Consider the following 21282-nt stretch of genomic DNA (forward strand, 5'->3'; position numbering starts at 1 on the left):
TGCATGACTACAGGCACCAATTGAAACTGTCCTGCAGCTACACTATCTGTTAGAAGTGACAGAAACTTGTCACACTCACTCAGATTCCAAATAATATGTAAGTAAACAAAGATTCCAAGACTTAGCAAGAAGGAAAGCGCCGGTAGACAGGCACAATAAAACAACACACACACACACACACACACACACACACACACACACACACACACACACACACACACACACAAAATGAGCTTTCGCAACCGGCGGCTGCTTCGTCCGGAAAGAGGGAAGGAAAAGGAAAGATGAAAGGATGTGGGTTTTAAGGGAGAGGGTAAAGAGTCATTCCAATCCCGGGAGTGGAAAGACTTACCTTAGGGGAAAAAAAGGATAGGTATATACTAGCACACACACACACACACACACACACACACACACACACACACACACACACACACACACATACATCCACAGAAACAAGCAGACATATTTACAGGCAAAGAGTTTGGGCAGAGATGTCACTCGAGGCGGAAGTGTGGAGGCAAAGATGATGATGAATGACAGGTGAGGTATGAGTGGCAGCAACTTGAAATTAGCGGAGAATGAGGCCTGGTGGATAACGAGAAGAGAGGATATATTGAAGGGCAAGTTCCCATCTCCGGAGTTCGGATAGGTTGGTGTTGGTGGCAAGTATCCAGATAACCCGGACGGTGTAACACTGTGCCAAGATGTGCTGGCCGTGCACCAAGGCATGTTTAGCCACAGGGTGATCCTCATTACCAACAAACACTGTCTGCCTGTGTCCATTCATGCGAATGGACAGTTTGTTGCTGGTTATTCCCACATAGAAAGTGTCACAGTGTAGGCAGGTCAGTTGGTAAATCACGTGGGTGCTTTCACACGTGGCTCTGCCTTGGATCGTGTACACCTTCCGGGTTACAGGACTGGAGTAGATGGTAGTGGGAGGGTGCATAGGACAGGTTGTACACCGAGGGCGGTTACAAGGGTAGGAGCCAGAGGGTAGGGAAGGTGGTTTGGGGATTTCATAGGGGTGAACCAAGAGGTTACGAAGGTTAGGTGGACGGCGAAAAGACACTCTTGGTGGGGTGGGGAGGATTTCATGAAGGATGGATCTCATTTCGGGGCAGGATTTTAGGAAGTCGTACCCGTGCTGGAGAGCCACATTCTGAGTCTGATCCAGTCCCGGGAAGTATCCTGTCACAAGTGGGTCACTTTTAGGGTTCTTCTATAAGAGGTTCTGGGTTTGAGGGGATGAGGAAGTGGCTTTGGTTATTTGTTTCTGTACCAGGTCGGAAGGGTAGTTGCGGGATGCGAAAGCTGTTTTCAGGTTGTTGGTGTAATGGTCCAGGGATTCAGGACTGGAGCAGATTCGTTTGCCATGAAGGCCTTGGCTGTAGGGAAAGGACCGTTTGATATGGAATGGGTAGCAGCTGTCATAATGGAGGTACTGTTGCTTGTTGGTGGGTTTGATGTGGACGGATGTGTGAAGCTGGGCATGGGACAGATGGAGGTCAACGTCAAGGAAAGTGGCATGGGATTTGGAGTAGGACCAGGTGAATCTGATGGAACCAAAGGAGTTGAGGTTGGAGAGGAAGTTCTGGAGTTGTTCTTCACTGAGAGTCCAGATCATGAAGATGTCATCAATAAATCTGTACCAAACTTTCGGCTGGCAAGCTTGGGTAACCAAGAAGGCTTCCTCTAAGGGTCCCATAAATAGGTTGGCATACGAGGGGGCCATCCTAGTACCCATGGCTGTTCCTTTAATTGTTGGTATATCTGGCCTTAAAAAGTGAAGAAATTGTGGGTCAGAATGAAGCTGGCTAAGGTGATGAGGAAAGACGTTTTAGGTAGGGTGGCAGGTGATCGGCGGAAAGGAAGTGCTCCATTGCAGCGAGGCCCTGGATGTGCGGGATATGTGTGTATAGGGAAGTGGCATCATTGGTTACAAGGATGGTTTCCGGGGGTAACAGACTGGGTAAGGATTCCAGGCGTTCGAGAAAGTGGTTGGTGTCTTTGATGAAGGATGGGATGACCTCCATCTGTCCAATGGCCAGCTTCTCACATCCGTCCACATCAAACCCACCAACAAGCAACAGTACCTCCATTATAACAGCTACCACCCATTCCATGTCAAACGGTCCCTTCCCTACAGCCTAGGCCTTCGTGGCATTCAAATCTGCTCCAGTCCTGAATCTCTGGACCATTACACCAACAGCCTGAAAACAGCTTTCGCATCCTGCAACTACCCTCCCGACCTGGTACAGAAGCAAATAACCAGAGCCACTTCCTCATCCCCTCAAACCCAGAACCTCTCACAGAAGAACCCTAAAAGTGCCCCACTTGTGACAGGATACTTCCCGGGACTGGATCAGACTCAGAATGTGGCTCTCCAGCAGGGATACGACTTCCTAAAATCCTGCCCCGAAATGAGATCCATCCTTCATGAAATCCTCCCCACCCCACCAAGAGTGTCTTTTCGCCGTCCACCTAACCTTCGTAACCTCTTGGTTCATCCCTATGAAATCCCCAAACCACCTTCCCTACCCTCTGGCTCCTACCCTTGTAACCTCCCCTGGTGTAAACACTGTCCTATGCACCCTCCCACTACCACCTACTCCAGTCCTGTAACCCGGAAGGTGTACACGATCAAAGGCAGAGCCACGTGTGAAAGCACCCACGTGATTTACCAACTGACCTGCCTACACTGTGATGCTTTCTATGTGGGAATGACCAGCAACAAACTGTCCATTCGCGTGAATGGACACAGGCAGACAGTGTTTGTTGGTAATGAGGATCACCCTGTGGCTAAACATGCCTTGGTGCACGGCCAGCACATCTTGGCACAGTGTTACACCGTCCGGGTTATCTGGATACTTGCCACCAACACCAACCTATCCGAACTCCGGAGATGGGAACTTGCCCTTCAATATATCCTCTCTTCTCGTTATCCACCAGGCCTCATTCTCCGCTAATTTCAAGTTGCCGCCACTCATACCTCACCTGTCATTCATCATCATCTTTGCCTCCACAATTCCGCCTCGACTGACATCTCTGCCCAAACTCTTTGCCTGTAAATATGTTTGCTTGTGTCTGTATATATATATATATATATATATATATATATATATATATATAAAACAGAAAGAAACTTCCACATGGGAAAAATATATTAAAAATAAAGATTCCAAGACTTACCAAGCGGGAAAGCGCCGGCAGACAGGCACATGAACAAAACACACAAACACACACACAGAATTACAAGCTTTCGCAACTGGCAGTTGCTTCGTCAGGAAGGAAGGAAGGAGAGGGAAAAATGAAAGGGTGTGGGTTTTAAGGGAGAGGGTAAGGAGTCATTCCAATCCCGGGAGCGGAAAGACTTCCCTTAGGGGAAAAAAAGGACAGGTGTACACTCGCACACACACACACACACATATCCATCCGCACATACACAGACACAAGCAGACATATTTGTCTGCCAGTGTGTGTGTGTGTGCGAGTGTACACCTGTCCTTTTTTTCCCCTAAGGGAAGTCTTTCCGCTCCTGGGATTGGAATGACTCTTTATCCCTCTCCCTTAAAACCCACATCCTTTCATCATTCCTTTTCCTTCTGTCTTTCTGGGCGAAGCAGCCGCCGGTTGCGAAAGCTCATTTTGTGTGTGTGTGTGTGTGTGTGTGTGTGCTATTTTATTGTGCCTGTCTACCGGCGCTTTCCCGCTTGGTAAGTCTTGAAATCTTACATATATAATCAATCTGAAACCTTATGGTGTCTCCAGGTCTCTTCCACATATACAGCCTTCTTTCGTAGTACCTAAACCGAGGGTGTGTGATGATCATGCTCTGTACAAAATTGTACCACATGGCTTCCTCCTTCATTCCTTTCGCCCCCCTTCCATATTCACCTACTATTTTTCCTCCTCTTTCTTTTCATACTATCAAAATCTGGTTGCCCATCACAACTAAATTTTCATCTCCCTTAACTATCTGAATAAATTCTTTGTACTCTTCAACTTCTTCATCTTTGGAGCTAGTTTTCATATAAACTTGTGCTACTGTGGTGGGTGTGGGTTTTGTGTCTATCTTGCCTGCAATGATGGTGTTCAGCAGCTTATCCGCATTCCTATTTTCTTAATTCATTATTAAACCCACTTCTGAATTACCTCTATGTGATTTTGTATTTACAGTTCTGTATTCATGTGACCAGAAATCGTGTTCTTCCTGCCACCTAGCTTCACTAATCCCCACTGTATCTAACTTCAACCTGTCCACTTACTTTTTTAAATTTTCTAATCTACCTACCCTATTAAGGATATCTAATATTCCACACTCCAACGTGTAGAATGCCAGATTTATTTCGCATGATGACTACATCCTCCTGAGTAGTCCTTGCCTGGAGAACCAAACGGGGAGCCATTCTACCTCCAGTATATTTTATTCAATGGGATGCCACCATCATTTAACTGTACAGTAGAGCTGCATGCCCCCGGGAAAAATTATGTCTGTAGTTTCCCCTCGCTTTCAGCTGTTCGCAGTATCAGCACAGCAAGCCCATTTTGTTGATGTTACAATGCCAGATCAGTCCAATCATCCAGACTGTTGTCTCTGCTGCTACTGAAATGCCTGTTGCCCCTGTTCAGGAACCACACATTTGTCTGGCCTCTCAACAGATACCCCTCTAATGTTGTGGCTTTCGTGGTTCATTTCGAGAGTAGTAATGAGTCTTGCATGTAGAATAGCTATTAGGAGAGTTAGTAGTTTTTTTAGTTGTTCTAATTGTATGTGCATGGATGGCAACTGTTTCTTTGTCAAAATTGATGTTGATAATGCGAAATTTGTATTTTTAGCAGGGACATGAATCTGGCTGTGGCGTTCTTGGAATGGTCACTTCACACCAAGAACTTTGGAGCTGAAATGCTGTTCCTGCTGAGACCATTATGTGATTAATGGAACTAGCATGTAAGCAAAATTATATTTACTATTATTGATTGTGTTTGAGACTTAGTGATATTGTACTTTAAATTACAGTATTTTAAAAAGGATAGATTGCTACTCTTTGTGGAGTGGAGATGTTGAGCTGCAGACAGACACAACAAAAAGACTGCTAAACGAAAACCGTTTGTAGAAATTAAATAAGTATTTTTGCCATCTTGGGCACAGAAAGTTTTTTACCAACTAAAACAGATCACTCCTTCTCATTCCTGAACATGAAACATTACTATCAAAGTGCTTTATTTATTACTCTTCTAAATGTGGGGCTGGCATCAGTTTCAGTGTACTTTCTGAGTGGTAGCTACTTTTGGATGTTTTCTGCAGCAGTTGTGTTGTTATTGAGTGTTCTCCAGTCACAGTTGCATAGAGACCTCAGATAACCAACCTTACTCTAATTTGTTGGGAATCATTTTACATCTGTAAATATATGAAATAATTTCCTGTGTGTAGTAAGCAAAGGTTGAAATTAATCTTCAACTACATCAAGGTGGGAAGAAAGTGTGCTTACTGGATTTGAGGCTGAAAACGGATTGGGGGGAAATAACCAGTGCAAATTCTTGGTTCTAGGGTATATGTTGTTTGCAGATATTTGATTTATTGAAATAAATGCACTTTTGATCACATAATAATTATTAGCTGATATGGTATTTTTATTTTGTTTCAGAATTTTTGCACAATAATATAATTTTTCAATGAATCATCCATTTTTTGAGGTGTATTAGACCACTGTAAACAACAAAAAAATGTTGATAACTGAGAAACTTTAACCTGGTACTTCTCCAAAACCCAAGCCACCTTCCTGGATGTTGACCTTCATCTTGTTGAAGCTCACATCCACACCTCTGTCCATATCAAACCCACCAACAAACAACAGTACCTTCACTTTGATAGCTGCCATCCATTCCACATCAAACGCTCCCTTCCCTACAGCCTAGGTATTCGTGGCAAACGTATCTACTCCAGTAACGAATCCCTCAACAATTACACCAATAACCTGACCAGTGCTTTCCTCTCCCGCAACTATCCTGCAGACCTTGTCCACAAACAGATCTCCCGAGCAATACATTCCTCCCCGTCCAACAACAATATTCCTACCCTCAGACCACACAGAAGCATCCCCCTTGTCACCCAATATTATCCTGGCCTCGAATACATCAATAAATTACTCCGCCAGGGATATGACTTTCTCAAGTCAACCCCTGAAATGAGATCATCCCTTGACAAAATTCTCCCCACACCACCCAGAGTTGCCTTTCGTCGTCCCCCTAACCTCCGTAACATCCTTGTTAAACCCCACGATATTCCCAGACTACCTTCTGTACCCAGCAGTTTCTACCCCTGTAACCGACCCTGCTGCAAAACCTGCCCCATGCATCCCCCCACAACCACCTACTCCAGCCCCGCTACTGGTAAAACATACACAATTCAAGGCAGGATCACGTGTGAAACTACACATGTCATTTATCAGCTGACATGCCTGCACTGCACAGCCTTTTACATTGGTATGACAACAACTAAACTGGCTGAGCGCATGAACGGACACAGACGAACTGTCCGCCTAGGAGATGTCCAATACCCAGTAGCGGAGCATGCCCTCCAGCATAATTCTAGGGACCTAGGAACCTGCTACACCGTATGTGCCATTTGGCTTCTCCCACCCAACACCAGTCCCTCTGAACTGCGGAGATGGGAACTTGCACTCCAGCACATCCTTTCATCCCGCCATCCCCCTGGACTGAACCTACGTTAAACAACCTCACTCCCATTTACTTTTCAATCTTCTCCTCTTTCCCTTTCCTCTTTAGCCATTCATGCATCTTTTCATCCTACATCTTTATACTATAAACCTCTTTACTTCTATATGCATCCTCTTTGGTTTGAAGCTGGCACAGTACCTACAGTAGAATATCTTTGGCTTCCCTCTGACAACCATGCCTCCATCCTTGCTACCCTCCCTGTTTTCCTTTCCCTGTTGCTTCATAATCTGGGTTGTGAGTAACTAAATCCACTTTCCCTTCATTCCTTTCTTTCCCCTCTCTCCTCCCTGATGAAGGAACATTTATTCCGAGAGCTAGGAACTTAAATTTTTGGTTGTTTTTTGTGTTTCTATCGGCTGTACTGAGCTGAGGTAAGTACTGGTAAGCCCCTCTATCTCTTTGTTAGTAATTGTTTCAGAACTTTAACATTCTTTTGTTTAAAGCTTTGGTGACATAGTAAACATTTTTGAGGCCTCAGAAATGATACAGGATTATGAGAACATCATAGTCCATCCCAATGCCACTCCCAATCCCAGTCCTGTGCCACAAAGATCATATCCATTTGGAAAACCCAGATGCAAGACCTGCCCAAAACCCCCCACCCTGCACTTCCCATACCAGTCCTGTCAGAGGTTTATCCTATCACATCAGAGGCTGGGCCACCTGTGAAATCAGCCATGTCATATACCCGCTCAGCTGCAATCATTTCACAGCTTTTTATATTGGTATGACTACCAAAAGACGAGGGCTAGTAGAAATCCTTGGGTAACAGAAGAAATATTGAATTTAATTGATGAAAGGAGAAAATATAAAAATGCAGTGAATGAATCAGGCAAAAAGGAATACAAACATCTCAAAAATGAGATCGACAGGAAGTGCAAAATGGCTAAGCAGGGATGGCTAGAGGACAAATGTAAGGATGTAGAAGCTTATCTCACTAGGGGTAAGATAGATACTGCCTACAGGAAAATTAGAGAGACCTTTGGAGAAAAGATAGTCACTGATACGAATATCAAAAACTCAGATGGAAACCCAGTTCTAAGCAAAGAAGGGAAAGCAGAAAGGTGGAAAGAGTATATAGAGGGTCTATACAAGGGTGATGTTCTTGAGGACAATATTATGGAAATGGAAGAGGATGTAGATGAAGATGAAATGGGAGATACGATACTGTGTGAAGAGTTTGACAGAGCACTGAAAGACCTGAGTCGAAACCAGGCCCCGGGAGTAGACAACATTCCATTAGAACTACTGACGGTCTTGGGAGAGCCAGTCATGACAAAATTCTACCATCTGGTGAGCAAGATGTATGAGACAGGCGAAATACCCTCAGACTTCAGCTGACAGATGTGAAAATTACCGAACTATCACTTTAATAAGTCACATCTGCAAAATACTAACGCGAATTCTTTACAGACGAATGGAAAAACTGGTAGATGCGGACCTCGGGGAGGATCAGTTTGGATTCCGTAGAAATGTTGGAACACGTGAGGCGATACTGACCTTACGACTTACCTTAGGAGAAAGATTAAGAAAAGGCAAACCTACGTTTCTAGCATTTGTAGACTTAGAGAAAGCTTTTGACAATGTTGACTGGAATACTCTTTCAAATTCTGAAGGTGGCAGGAGTAAAATACAGGGAACGAAAGGCTATTTACAATTTGTACAGTAACCAGATAGCAGTTATTAGAGTCGAGAGGCATGAAAGGGAAGCAGTGGTTGGGAAAGGAGTGAGACAGGGTTGTAGCCTCTCCCCGGTGCTATTCAATCTGTATATTGAGCAAGCAGTAAAGGAAACAAAAGAAAAATTTGGAGTAGGTATTAAAATCCATGGAGAAGAAGTAAAAACTTTGAGGTTCGCCGATGACATTGTAATTCTGTCAGAGACAGCAAAGGACTTGGAAGAGCAGTGGAATGGAGTGGACAGTGTATTGAAAGGAGGATATAAGATGAACATCAACAAAAGCAAAACGAGGATAATGGAATGTAGTCGAATTAAGTCGGGTGATGCCGAGGGAATTAGATTAGGAAATGAGACACTTAAAGTAGTAAAGGAATTTTGCTATTTGGGGAGCAAAATAACTGATGATGGTCGAAGTAGAGAGGATATAAAGTGTAGACTGGCAATGGCAAGGAAAGCGTTTCTTAAGAAGAGAAATTTGTTAACATCTAGTATAGATTTAAGTGTCAGGAAGTCATTTCTGAAAGTATTTGTATGGAGTGTAGCCATGTACGGAAATGAAACATGGACGATAAATAGTTTGGACAAGAATAGAATAGAAATCTTCCGAAATGTGGTGCTACAGAAGAATGCTGAAGATTAGATGGGTAGATCACATAACTAATGAGGAAGTATTTATTGAGTAGGATTGGGGAGAAGAGAAGTTTGTGGCACAACTTGACCAGAAGGGATCTGTTGGTAGGACATGTTCTGAGTCATCAAGGGATCACCAATTTAGTATTGGAGGGCAGTGTGGAGGGTAGAAATCGTAGAGGGAGACCAAGAGATGAATACACTAAGCAGATTCAGAAGGATGTAGGTTGCAGTAGGTACTGGGAGATGAAGCAGCTTGCACAGGACAGAGTAGCATGGAGAGCTGCATCAAACCAATCTCAAGACTGAAGACCACAACAACAACAACAACATGACTACCAACTAGCTGTCCACGAAAATGAATGGCCACTGCCAGACTGTGGCCAAGAGCATGGTAAACCATCCTGTGGCACAACATGGAACTGTACATAACATGCATAACAGGCTTGAATTCTATGACTGCTTCACAACATGGGCCATCTGGATTCTTCCCTTCACCACCAGCTTTTCTAAACTGCGCTGATGGAAGTTATCCTCCCAACAAACTCTCTGCTCCCAAAAACATCCCAGCCTCAACCTAATACCACCTCCTTGTTCACGTCCCCTCACCCTCATTGTGTGCCGTCCTCTGCCAACACACCTACCTGCCTTTCTCCTTTCCCGCTTCTCTTCCTTTCTCTTTTCAGCCCCGCCCCCCCTCCCCATCACAAACTCCCTGCTTCACAGCCTCCCGACACAGTGCATTGACAGTCTTGTCATGGCTGTATCTGGTACCTTCCTGCTCTGCTAGACAGCACTCTTCTCTGCCCCCAATCAGCCTTTGCCCTTCTCTTCTCCACTCTATATTGCTGCTTTTGTCCAACATGGCACTTGCATTCTGTTCCTAGCTGTCGTAGGCAGTGGTCATGTGCGCATGAGGTATGCATGCTTGCATGAATCTGTGTGTTTTCTTTTCTGAAGAAGGCTGTGACTGAAAGCTAACTGCATAACAGCCTTTTCTTTGTGCCTGTCTGCAATTCAGTGTGCTCTCTTTACTGTTAGATGGTGAATATCAGAGCAGTCTGTCCTTTCCCTGATTTTGTTGATATTCTAACCTGGAATTTCCAGTGTTTGATTGCTCCTAAGTTACTTAAGTATTACTAGGACCTTCTCTCTCTCTCTCTCTCTCTCTCTCTCTCTCTCTCTCTCTCTCTCTCTCTCTCTATCCCTCTCCCTCTCCCCCTCCCCCCTCTCACCCTTCCACCCCATCCTCCCTCCCCCATCCTCCCCCCCCATCCACCCCCTCCCCCTCTCCCTCTTCTTGCTAGATACTATTTGCAAAATTGCTAAGCTGGTACTTCAACTGTGGTGTCTTGGTATGCATCAGTAACAGTGTGTGACAAACACTGGTTGTGGGAAGTATGCAATTTAAAACTTCTCAGGTTATTTTTCAGAAAAATCTTGAGTACTCTTATTCTCCTGTCTTGCCTCGAAAGTTTACATGTACACGATGGCAGCCACTGTCTTACAGGGAGAGGTGTTTATTATTGGCTGTGTACTGAAATGCTGAAAACACACTTTGCTAGTTATAGTGTGGTGTGTGCTTAAGGCTCGGGTGTGGGAAAATGTGCATTTTTTTAAAGGGTTTATGATATACTGACAGTCAGCAAAGTTTTGCAGAATATATTTATACCATTAGTGGCTCTGTAGTGTAGTGCAAATGTATGCATTCAAAAGACAGCATATTTAATCTTATCATTATTCAGGAGAAAACTGAAATTGAAATTGATTGATCTGAAGATATAATGCAGACACTTTAATGTGTCAGTTCTAACGCTTTAGACGACAAGAAGCGATGTGGGGCTGGTTTGCAAACTTCCCACCTCTCTCCCATAGGTTGACTTACTTGGTACGCGCAGCCGATCTTCTTCTCTGGATAGCTGGCCATGTCGATCTCCAAAAACTTCTTCTCCAAAGAATAATGCTAGTTAAGGGAATTTATCAGACTGTCTCTCTATTCTTGAAATATTTTGGTACTCGAAGAATACTTTTAGTTCAGTCATGGTATATTTCAGCTTCCACAAAAAACAAATTCACCATCTCTCATAAATATTCGAACGCATGCAAGTCAACCAAGTCGTCAAACATTAGACTCTATTAGAATACATTTACAACAGGGTTGGTTTAATAACAACCAGAAAATATGAACATGTCTTTCGTCTAGCAAGTCCAACACATGAATTACTTAAAAGTCTAGTCTCATTTCTTCATTTGTTTTTAACAATCATCACAGTTACTAAACCAGCAAAGAATAGTATAGGCTCTTCTATACACATACACTGAAACTCTGTGGATCATACAGCAGGTACTTGTTGGCCGCCATTCGGCCACCACATCCACATTTTGCTCGTGACTGTTTTTAGACCTGGACGCAAAAACATGCAATGCACAATAGGTCTGATTCATCTCTCTCACACTTCTATTTAAAATATCGTGGGTTCGAAATGGAGGAAGGGCAAGTGGTTCTATAATTTACACGGAAATTCTTGAAGCACTACACAGTGTTACGTTGGGGGAGATTTTGCATTATAATTGCCAAGATACCAGAATTATAGTGTTTATGAGACTGCCAATGTCGGCCAAAACAATGTGCTGTAGCATTTATTAAAGTCTTTTGTATTCTCCTTTGCTTTATCGTGTGTGTATGGGGGGGGGGGGTGCGTTTTTTTTAATGTGACTGAAGAGAGTAATCGTGATCCTCGATAGCGTTAGAGTGTGATACTCACAACATGAGTAGGGGTCAGTAAGCTGTATGATCATTTTGTCAATTCTGCTTTCTCAGGAGCACAGAAGACGGCAGTAGGCTGCCAGTGCTGTGAGAGGGAGGCTACACTTGTTGCCCCGTTCTGCTCCTCTCCTCCTGGCAAGACTAAGTTTTCATTTGTTTATGCCTGAGGTCAATTGCCATTTTATAGTGTCTGAAAATATGAACCATTGTCAACTCTCTCTCTCTCTCTCTCTCTCTCTCTGTGTGTGTGTGTGTGTGTGTGTGTGTGTGTGTGTGTGTGTGTGTGTGTGTGTGTGTGGCGCGCGTGTGTGCACGGGATCCAGCATAGTTGTATAATTGTAGCTAATTTCTAAGACCAACCATACTTCGTTTAACCTTATTGCGTGGCAGCGATGTTACAAATACGTATCAGGTATTAATTAACTGGAGAAGTCCACTTGATTTAATCTTTTCTGTTTGAGATCCATTCCTACCCCCTGAACCATTTGTTGAAAGATCCATTCCTACCCCCCTGAACCATTTGTTGAAAACTTTAGGTCTGCTGTCAGGTGTGTTAAAAATCTATTTTATCAGCCTCTTCTCATCCATCCTAAACATGTGTCCATAAAATTAATAAAATTTTAATCTTTGTTTTGTAATTGACTCAATCAGCGTTCCAGTTTCCCTGTACAGTTCTTCTCTTTCTTGTAATCTTTACTTTCTGTTCACGACCACTTGTGTTACAGAGGATCCTCCTCTTGGATTTCTGTTAGTCCTAAATTCCTGTCATTCTAGAAAGTGATTTATAAATGTGAGTGTTTAATGTAGTAATATTAAAGTATTATGATTCATTTGATTTTTTCCTTCTTTTTCAGATGAAAGAACAACTCCCCGCATCTCTCCTATGCCTGGGATGATATCGGCATGTCAAATTTCAGTGCAAATGGACTGAATGCTTGGAGGTTGACAAGGCGCGAGTCTCGTCTGTTTCCTCCAGATTCACTGAAATTTCATTCGTTTGTTGTGGAAACTGGCTCGAAGCTGCGATGTGGGAGGAAGGATAGTCCACAGGCGAGGAAGGGTAGGCGGTCTGCTGGCGAAGAGTCAGCTGCGAGGCAGCTGACTTATTGCTGCTGCCACGTCGAGAACAGTGATATCACCTCTGCGGTGAAGTTCCGCTTGGGCAGCCCCACTTGCGTCCCGGACTGTGGCTGCTGCTTGGAAGAGACTTGTGACGAAACTGTAGGCTCAGCAGCTTTTGTGCCCGAAAAAGACTGTCAGGTGCGTCAGATCCGTTGTGCCATGAAAAGACGGGCGAGTAGTGATCCGCGCCCTAGGAAGGTTGCGAAGGTGTCCGTTCGGCACTTGGCTGTTACCAACAAACGGAATTCTGTAAATACAAAAGGAATAACACAATTACAGCCATCAGTTATTAAAGACAGTGATGTGGCAATTTCCAGTAACTCTCTTTCTTACCAACCTCGTAACCAGAAGATAGGGAAGGGAAAACTTTCTGCTGAACGGTTGTCTCTGTTCTGGAACCCTTCTGTGCATCTCCAGCGACTTCCTGCCGAAATCGTCAAGTGCTACTTGTCCAGACCGACTGTCGTGTTGTCGAGGTTACCCGATAGCCTATTTCAGTGCCAACAGGTTTCTTCTAAAAAGGTAATTTTTTTAATTAGGTCTTTTTTGTACATTCCTCAGGTTATGTTCATGACTTTTCACCATAGTGTGGAATATACAAAAGGTCCACAAATAAGATAAATTTTTCTCTGTGGAAAAGAGCTACATGTTGGCCAAATACAAAAGGCCCTGTAAGTAGTGAAACTTGTTTGTCAAAGTTGCTGTTGCCTAACCCAGAGTTTGTCAAACATAATTGCAGATGAACCAAAGAAGTTTGTCAGATATAACCTGAGTTTTGAAGCAGCTGTCAGACTGCTTACATTGTGTTGCAAAATATTGTGACACTAGTGAAAATGGCTTCCAATGCAGACAAAGAATTTCTTCCATTTGATTTATGCATTTGTATAACGAAGGAAAAGAAAGCAAAATGTTGGTCCAGGGAATGGCTGTAACTGAGAGATAAATATACCACGAAATTCTACTGAAGGAAATCGTACATTCAAAACCTGACGATACAATTACATCACCTTTCTCCCAGTAAGCAGTCAAACTTTTAGTAATTGGTTACAGTTACTATGCACTCACATTGAAAAAGCAAGACACAGTTATGTAAAAATTTATCTTCTTCTGTTTGGTCCTCTAATTAAAGATAATTAATGTTCTGCGATGTGGGAACACATACATTGTCCATAGAAGAACCAGAAAGCTTCAATATTTTTTGTTTTATTTTACTCCCACTTCTTAGTTGTGTGTAAAATATTAATTATCTTTAGTCTTCCTGCATCGTATATGGCTGGGAAGGACGCAGCATGTCTACCATTTTGGTAACTGCCAGTGCTGTTTTGTTTTTATCCGCGTATGGTGAGATAAATTGAAATAAAAACTGTTTCTCACAAAAATTGCACTGCGAAACATTGACGCAACCGATGTCCAGTGTCTCACCAAATCGACCACTGGTCCAAATTTCTCTCGAGCACCCCAAATGCAGTTTATGTTTGACAAACATGTCAAACAATACGACACACTGCTAAATAATTAGACAAACAAGTGATATTTTACAAATTGATTGACACTTCACAGGTATCTTAACTGGATCTTTTGTTTTAATCTTAATCTGCAATAAAATTTTATAAAAGTAACCCAACCATCTACATACTTTCATCATTTTTGTTTTTGAGGTATAAAGCCATGTCTGAGGCATATTTAAGTGTCTTACATTTCAGCTCCTAGTTGGAGATGTCGTCTGTGGCTATAAGAGCAGTTTCAAATTCAAACAACTCAGTGAGCTAAACTGTTTATACATATCCACAATGGTATAAACATTTCAGCTTGCTGAGCTTGTACGAGTTCAAAACTGCTGAGTTTTTGTAGTTTTTGATGATGTCTCCAGCATTAGGAGTTGTAATGTAAGGTACTTAAATATGCCTCAGACCATGGTCTTCTGCCCGTGAAATAAATATCATTGAGGACACAAATACAGAATGTGAAAGTCTGTTTGATATATGTACTGCATGCTCAGAAATTCATGTATAAAGGAGAAAGAGTTGCAAAGTCTATAAAACTTTCATTATCTGCCAGCACATTTAATTCACATACCCTATTCTGTGCAAGAGTAAGGGTAAGTTGCAGTTAATGGAGACTATTTCTTGTTTTTTGTATGATATTGATTTTGTGTCATCACCACCATTACCATCTTCATCACCATGATTTAGGTAAATTGCTAATTTTACTGGTCTGAGCAGTCATTATGTATTAAATTGCACTTAGGACTTTGCTTTTCGAGTTTCATTAGCTCTTTTCATTTCCCCACAAAAACATATGTATTTCCTCCTATTAAGAGACTACTGTTGACATGTAGATGTCTTATTTTTTTATTTGGAAAAAAAAAGAAGTCACTGAAAAGAAGGTGAAACTTTATCCATTCATGCTCTAAGCTTGTAGTGTGTGTTGGTAATGTCTGTCGCATGGTGGTGGAACAGGTGATTGTGTAGCCAGTGCTGTAACAATATTTTTATTTTGACCGAGGGAGAGATATTAGGTATTTAATTTAATGGAAACCTTAATGTACTAAGTGCGAGAGGGCGATCAAACTGAATTTTTATTTGCAGAGGTAGATACACTCTTAACACCTAATAAATATTTTATCCCAAATCTCATTCTCTGGTTTTGCCACTTCAGGAGTTTCTGTTGCTGAAACATAGACTTTCAGTTAGCTCTACTACAGATCAGTGTGCTCCACTAAGTCACAAATAAAATGTTATCTTCCAACCTAACATAGACCTCAGGCTGTGCTACAGATCAATCTGTCACTACATAATAGATTCCACCTATACAATGAAATCATTACGTCATTATAGATATTTGCAGCACTTTTGTAATATCATAAAAAAAAACCTGTAAATGGCAAAGCAGAAAACGGTCATTTTGGAAGATGCAATTGCCATCGAGCTTGAAGCGATGAAGGTGTTCTGCAGTAATGTTCACGTAGTCAGCAGCTATTGTGGTGCCTAAGATTCCTACCAGAGGTCGTCCAGAAGCCCAAGTGAATGCCCCCGATAGCACAGTACTATCACAGTCTAATAAATACAGTCACGATGTACTCGACGTACTCTGGTGAAAAAGTTGTTTCCATTTGACAGTTGGAGTGACATTGGCTCTTCAAGCGGTGAGATAACAGTCAGTCAGATGCATTGTACTGATAATGTTTGTTTTTAATTATTTTTACTTAAAATTAACAAAATAATCGTTATATTCTTATGTTCCATATGTTAGTAAATTCCCAAGAGACGTGAATTCTCTTGAAATAAATGTAAAAACTGCCAGATCACACTCATTCAATGCTACATGCTACAACTTACTCATGAGGAAATACTTTTGAATACCTGTATATTTGCAGCTGACTCCACTGAAAGCAAGACAATTTACACACACATTTCTTGGATGAGAAGCAGCAGACAATATTTTTGTTGTTGCCTGTTGTTATGATAGGCACTGGTACATTACATAACAAAGGTATTACATTACATGTAGGTTTCCTACCTCCCACATTCACTGATTTGGCTGAAAGTGTAGCGAACAAATTTCTCGTTTGTTGGGTATATGTGCAGTGTCTTTCTGCTAAAGGTCAGGTCTTTGGAGTTTACTAGCAATTTTTTGTTATTAAAGGAAAAAGACATTATTGAGTAAATATCTGTACATTTCAAGAGAATTGTTAATAAACTGTCCAGTAATGTTCCATTTTGTACCTCCCAGGATCTCTAGAAACTAAAAAAATAACAAACGTGGTGTCCTGTTTTAGTTAGTGTTGACCTTTATGGCAGTACGAATGCTCTTTATTGTAAAAGCTAAGTTACAAACTAAAATAATCGTTAACATTCGCCCTCATCCGATATCATACTCAGGAGTGTGCATATGGAGTATTGTCTTAGCTGTACGACTGTCAGAAAGATCGCAGTTCTTAGTAACTTGACAGTTACTAGTTCTAGTGAAACTGAATTCTCAAAGGAATGTATGTCTAGTTCTCAAAGTAAACATCATATGCTTTCTGCTGTTCTTAATTTATATAGACCACTTACTGTCTAGTAAAGTCATCAGACAACAAAAATAAATTACAGTATTATTTAGGCAAGATATCTGCATGATGCAGAAAGTGGCAATTGCCCCTGGACAACAAACTGTGAGATTTGATTCCATAAGGAAACATTTAGGCCGTTTCAACTAGTAAAGAGTTCACCAATCAGAAGCAAGGATGTTTATCGCATATCTAGATTTTGGTCACTGTGTGGCTATCTTCAGTGCTAAAGAACATGTAGAGAACCAATTGGAATAGATAACATGCATGTCTTACCAAGTTTACAGTTAGGAATAGGCAAATACAAGTGTTTTTAATGTTTTAACTTACATTTACTGGTATGTATTTTATTGTTTATGTACATGTTCTAGCATTTGTAGACGTAGAGAAAGCTTTCAAATGACAATGTTGACTGGAATACTCTCTTTCAAATTGTGAAGGTGGCAGGGGTAAAATACATGGAGTGAAAGGCTATTTAAATTTGTGTGGAAACCAGATGGCAGTTATGACTCGAGGGGCTTGAAAGGGAAGCAGTGGTTGGGAAGAGAGTGAGACAGGTTTGTAGCCTATCCGCAATGTTATTCAATCTGTATATTGAGCAAGCAGTAAAGGAAACAAAAGAAAAATTTGGAGTAGGAATTACAATTCATGGAGAAGAAATAGAAACTTTGAGATTTGCCGATGACATTGTAATTCTATCTGAGACAGGAAGGACCGGGAAGAGCAGTTGAACCTAATGGACAGTGCCTTGAAAGGAGCATATAAGATGAACACCAACAAAAGCAAAACGAGGATAATCGAATGTAGTCGAATTAAATCAGGTGATGTGGAGGGAATTAGATTTGGAAATGAGACACTTAAAGTAGTAAATGAGTTTTGCTATTTGATGAGCAAAATAACAAATGATGGTCGAAGTAGAGAGGATATAAAATGTAGATTAGCAATGGCAAGGAAAGTGTTACTGAAGAAGAGAAGCTTGTTAACATCAAGTATAGATTTAAGTGTCAGGAAGTCGTTTCTGAAAGTATTTGTATGAAGTGTAACCATGTAAGGAAGTGAAACATGGACGATAAATTGTTTGGACGAGAAGAGAATAGAAGCTTACGAAATGTGGTGCTACAAAAGAATGCTGAAGATTAGATGGATATATCACATAACTAGTGAGGAGGTATTGAATAGAATTGGGGAGAAGAGATATTTGTGACACAACTTGTCTAGAAGAAGGGATCAGTTGGTAGGACATGTTCTGAGGCGTCAAGGGGTCACCAATTTAGTAATGGAGGGCAGTGTGGTAAAAATATTAGAGGGAGACCGAGAGATGAATACACTAAGGAGATTAAGAATGATGTAGGTTGCAGTAAGCACTGGGAGATGAAGAATCTTGTACAGGATAGACTAGCATGGAGAGCTGCACCAAATCAGTCCCTGGACTGAAGACCACAACAACAACAACATTTAAATCTTGTGCAACTGTGGATTGAAAAAGGTATACAAGTAACCTTACTGTAACTGTTTCTTTACATGTTCTTTAGCGCTGAAGATGATCACATGGGGATTGAGATCTAGATATGCAGTAAACATTACTGTGACAAATTGCTGTACTCTAAATTACTTGAAAAGAAGTGCGAGGAGGTCTTCAACATGAATACTAAAAAAGATCCTTTACATTTTGGTTATTTGATAAATTACACAAAGTTGAAGGATGTCGATTTAACTAAATGCCTAGAGATTACAATTGTGTACTACTTAAGTTGGAACCATCTCATAAAAAATGTTGTAGGAAGGCAAACCGAAGACTGCAATTTATTTGCATAACATTTATAAAGTGCAACAGTTTTACTAATATTATTATTATGCTGCAAACAAGTGCACAGCTTTTTATGTAGGTATGATAGCCAACCAGTCTGTCTGCGATTACGAATGGCCACCACCAAACTGTTGCAGAGAAAAAAGTTGAATGCCTTGTGGCATAACATGCAGCTGAACGTAATATGCTCAATCTCCATGGCTGCTTCGCAACCCGGGACATCTGGATCCTTCCCTTCCCCACCAGCTTTGATGAACTATAAAGATCGGAGTTACCCTTGCAACACATCCTTCACTACTGTACTTGGCCAATTTCCGGTAACCTGTTGTTTCCACACTGTCCAGCCAACAGCTCCCCACTGGCTCTGACAATTGTGCGTTATGTGCCTTGCCTGCGCACCAGCCACCCCTCTGTCCCGCATTCCTAGCTGGCAAAACGATTGCCTCCTTCTGAGCCACTAGCCACTCAACCCCAACTCCAACCCCCTCCCTGCCTCTTACCTTCCTCTCCCTCTTCATGTACAAACCCCATCTGACACAACTTGCATCCTAATGTAGTCTACCTGACAAAATGCCACACTGGCATTGTCCCTACGACCAGTGCCATGTAGGAGCAGGAGCAGGCCTAGGTGTGTGTGTGTGTGTGTGTGTGTGTGTGTGTGTGTGTGTGTTTACTTGTACTCTAGCTGAAAGGAGGATTACTTCGAAAGCTAGCAAGTTTCCATTTTCGTGTGTGACTGTCTGTGACTTAATGCTTCTGCTTTTCGGTGGGTGTCCCCTCTATTCCTAAAAGTTTTTACACTTGTCCATTTTCTTGGAGTATTGTTGTGCACTGTACGCTCCGTACCAGATAGGATTAACACAAGTCATTGACAAAATTACAAGAAGGGGGGGAAGTGTTATATACGTGATGCACAAGAATAGTTTGTTGACTCGCACCTAATAGGGAGCAGTGACCATTGTGATAAAATAAGGGAATAAGAACTGACACAGAAATATTTAAGTGTTCTTTATTGCCTCATGCTGTTTATGAGTGGAAGAGTGTGAATTACAGAGCAGACATGCAAATGCAGGTGTAATAAGGGGAAGTCCTTGGATGTAAATATAGTTATATAGTTCAGATATTCTGAGGCCCGTAATTGAATCTGTTGAGTTGCACTGCCTGTATGGTGTAGCATTGCAGGTGAATGTTTGTGTGCATATGTTCCATTTTATCTGAAGATGATCTCATCTGAAAGCTTAGCAAACTTGACAGTCTCGGTTATGTTGCTGACCACCACTCAACACCTTTACTAGATGGTGAGTTATTGGCTTGCTCCTTCCATTATTTATACAATGTACTGAATCAATTTCAGGAAGCTGTGTGTCCCAGCTGTCTTCTTTCAGTCTCAAAGTCCCAGTTGCTGTCCTACTCTGAGACATTGTGGAGTTTTGTGCACTTTAGTGATCGTGCAAGATGATTGACACACAGTTAATATGCATGTAGTAGGTTTGTGCAGTGTGATTTTGTTAACAATGCACATGCTCTTAATTCATATAATTTATGTTTTACAATTGCACTTTTTTATTAATCGGAACCAAAATGGTTATTTTGATATTGTGAAGTGTTTTTACCATCTGAAAACAGGTTTGAGGCAGCTCTCTACAGAAGCATGTCCTATGAAAGTACCTTCATCTCTGCATAATTACTGCAAGCTACAGCTGTTTGAACCTGTGTGTGCAGACCTTAATCTCCCACTAGAATATCCCGCCACTTCTCCTAGTTACCAAACTAAGTAATTTTTGATGATGTCCTATTCCATCTTTCTGTCTAGTTGTGCCATAAACTTTATTTCTCCCCTATTTAAGTACTCCTTTATTAGTTACCCAATGTGCTCATCTAACTTGAGCATTCTCCTGTAGCAGTGTATTCTAAAATCTTCTATTTTTCTCTTGTCTCAATTATTTATTGCAGACATTTAACTTCTGTAAAATTTTCTACTCCAGGCAAATACTTGAAAAAAATACTCTTATCAAATTAGCCTTTTGTTAGATGTTAAAATATTCCTTATTTTTAGAAACATTTTTCTTGCCATTTCCAGTCCACATTCTATATCTTCTTCACTTCTCCCAGCGTCAGTTGTTATGCCGCACAAGCAGCAAAATTTGTTCTTTGTTCTTTGTGTCGCATTTTCAAATGGGATTCTAATTTACTTGCACTCCATTGCCCATTTACTTCTGTTATTTTTGGTCTCATAACCTGTATTCAAGACATTTTACTTTCAATTAAACTGATCTTCCAAACTTTTACTGTGTCTGACATAATTACAATGTCATATTTCTTGTTTGTGAACATTAATTTATTTTCTGAATTTCTGCTTAGTTTCCTTTACTGCTGGTACAGTATACTGACGGAATAGTATTGTATGCTTATATGGATGTGGTGTCTGTTCTTTTGGACATGTCTGAAAGATACCATTGATGACCTACAGTCCTCTAGAA

General features: G+C 41.5%; 1 protein-coding gene across 25 annotated transcripts in view; it reads left to right on the forward strand.

Annotated features, from left to right (window-relative positions):
- The window catches only part of LOC126291683 (uncharacterized), a 348608-nt gene that overhangs the window by 15670 nt on the left and 311656 nt on the right, over window positions 1-21282 (forward strand). For all 25 annotated transcript variants that reach the window (XM_049985282.1, XM_049985285.1, XM_049985288.1 and 22 more), the window contains exons 2-3: window positions 4843-4954; window positions 12677-13466. In XM_049985282.1, the coding sequence (XP_049841239.1) occupies window positions 12726-13466 (741 nt within the window). In that variant the 5' untranslated portion in view covers window positions 4843-4954; window positions 12677-12725. The remainder of the gene's footprint in view (window positions 1-4842; window positions 4955-12676; window positions 13467-21282) is intronic.

Source organism: Schistocerca gregaria, chromosome 9, assembly GCF_023897955.1.
Source record: "Schistocerca gregaria isolate iqSchGreg1 chromosome 9, iqSchGreg1.2, whole genome shotgun sequence".
Taxonomy (NCBI): Eukaryota; Metazoa; Arthropoda; class Insecta; order Orthoptera; family Acrididae; genus Schistocerca; species Schistocerca gregaria.